Source organism: Aedes albopictus, chromosome 3 (genome assembly GCF_035046485.1).
Source record: "Aedes albopictus strain Foshan chromosome 3, AalbF5, whole genome shotgun sequence".
In the NCBI taxonomy this organism is placed as follows: Eukaryota; Metazoa; Arthropoda; class Insecta; order Diptera; family Culicidae; genus Aedes; species Aedes albopictus.
The window spans coordinates 143520282-143522257 of record NC_085138.1 but is presented as its reverse complement, the minus strand read 5'-3'; the positions used below and the strand labels follow the sequence as shown (position 1 = coordinate 143522257).

Here is a 1976-nt window from a genome sequence, read left to right as displayed (position 1 = left end):
TTCGAATATCAATAAATAATTTATTAACATTTCCTACTTACATACTTTTCGTCTAACTACAAACCTATCAACAAACGTACAACAGGAAGGTAACACCCTGGAGGAACGAATCAGCCCCAGAAGGACTTCTTCTTGTGTTCCATGATGACCACCTGCAGGGGCACCGGTTTCTCCACGTAAACCGGATGCTCCACGTACACTGGATAAGGCTTATCGACATGAACTGCGACTGGCTTGGGAACGTGCACGACGTGGATGTCCTTGTAGGTTGGGCCCTGGACCTTAACCTTAACCGGGTACGGCACCGGACGTTCAACTGGATAAGGGGTTTGTTTTTCTACGTAGACCGGAACTTTTTTCTCCACCACTACTGGGACGGGCTTCTGGACGTGCACCGGATAGGCAACGTGGACAGGAACGGCGACATTCTTCTGCACATGAACTGGGTAGGGTACTTGCTGGGTGACATGGCTGACGCTGACGACTTGCTTCTGCTGATCCCATCCGTGCTGGTGCTGTTGATGTTGATCTTGTTGACGCAGATGCTCGTATTGCTGGTGCTGTTCTTGCTGCAGCTGATAATAGTGGGGCTTGCTCTGTTCTTGCTGATCTTCATAGTGCTGGAATTGCACTTGTTGCTGGTAGTGAGGCTGCTGTTGGTATTGCTGCTGGTGGTGCTCTTGCTCCTGAACATAATGATACTGAACGGGCTTTGCGGCTTGGTTCTGATATTGATGCTGATGCTCAAAGTGCTTGTAATGATGGTTATCAATTCCATGATGCATTGGAGAACGTTCCTTCTGCGATTCCCACTGGAGCTGTTGTTGAACTTGCTGGTGGTACTCCTCCGCTTTGTTCAGTTGCTCATCCGGCTGGGACCATTTCTCCTGGTTGGGCTGGTTTTTCTGATAATCGAACTGCTGCTGTTGAAGCACGTGATTATTGTATGATGAAAGTTGTGCCCCATGTTCGCCAATGCTGCGTTTTTCCGTCCGATCGACACGTGCTGAAACGGTCGACAATGCGACAAAAGCAACAATAACGATAGCGGTCGCCTAGAAAGAATAGAAAGTTAAATAATTATTCAATCAATTCAGCTTCAACTTTGAAACAATTCCTAAAACCTACCTTCATGATGACCTTTCCTAGGTGTGATTTAGGCAAGTGATCACAAACGAATGATACTATTCCCCGGAGCAACGAACGGCTTTATACCTCCAACATCTTCATTGAGATGCGTGAAATTGATACATTTTTCCTTTGCTCTTACCCACCGTGCGCACTCTACTGCTTCGATTGAACTAAGCGCGTTTTTCGGGCCAAAACTTAACGATGCGTATCGCTTGACCGCACTGCTGCCGCGCTACGTCGTCGTCATTTTATTGCAGCAAGACGCGCACATGCAGTCAGTCAGTGTAGCTAGCAACCGCAGCCAAGCAACCAAAAAATGCCTTTCTCGAGATGCATCGATTTGGCAAAGCTGGGTTGTTAGATCACTGATTGTCGTAAAATTGTTATTAATTACCATTATCTTTTACAACGTATAGTTTTTTGCCATGGGTGCCACCGCTGGCCGTCATGAGGTGTCCATTGGTACGCGTGGCTGCATATTGCACTAGGTCAGACCTGCCCTGCCCAACTCTGTGGGCAGTTTTTCAACACATTTGTTGGACATTTAACAAAGATGTTGGCGATGCGTATGATCTCATGAAGATCAGGAAGATATTGAAAGTACAATAGGTACTATTTTGATGTTGTGATTGGTGTTACATTAGAATATATTACAACCGATTGCCATTAGTTATTTATAGGAGAACTAAGGATATTATCGGCAGGTTTGTTCTCTTCGTCATGGGTTTTTTTCGGCCAAATTGCCTGAAATTTTGGGCATATAACTCAGCTTGGTTAGGAAGGATTTGGGGTAAACTCTGAGATCAACAGGTTTCAAAAACTTCCATGACGAAGAGGACAAAACT

The 1976-nt window shown here is 45.6% G+C and overlaps 1 protein-coding gene across 1 annotated transcript; it reads right to left on the bottom strand.

Moving 5' to 3' along the window:
* On the bottom strand, positions 1-1356 carry LOC109416311 (G-box-binding factor). The gene is made up of 2 exons (XM_019690356.3): positions 1129-1356; positions 1-1055 (listed from the first exon to the last, which is right to left on the bottom strand). The coding sequence occupies exons 1-2, from the start codon at positions 1132-1134 to the stop codon at positions 111-113; spliced, it is 951 nt and encodes a 316-aa protein (XP_019545901.2). The 5' UTR covers positions 1135-1356; the 3' UTR covers positions 1-110.
* Positions 1357-1976: the final 620 nt, after the last annotated feature.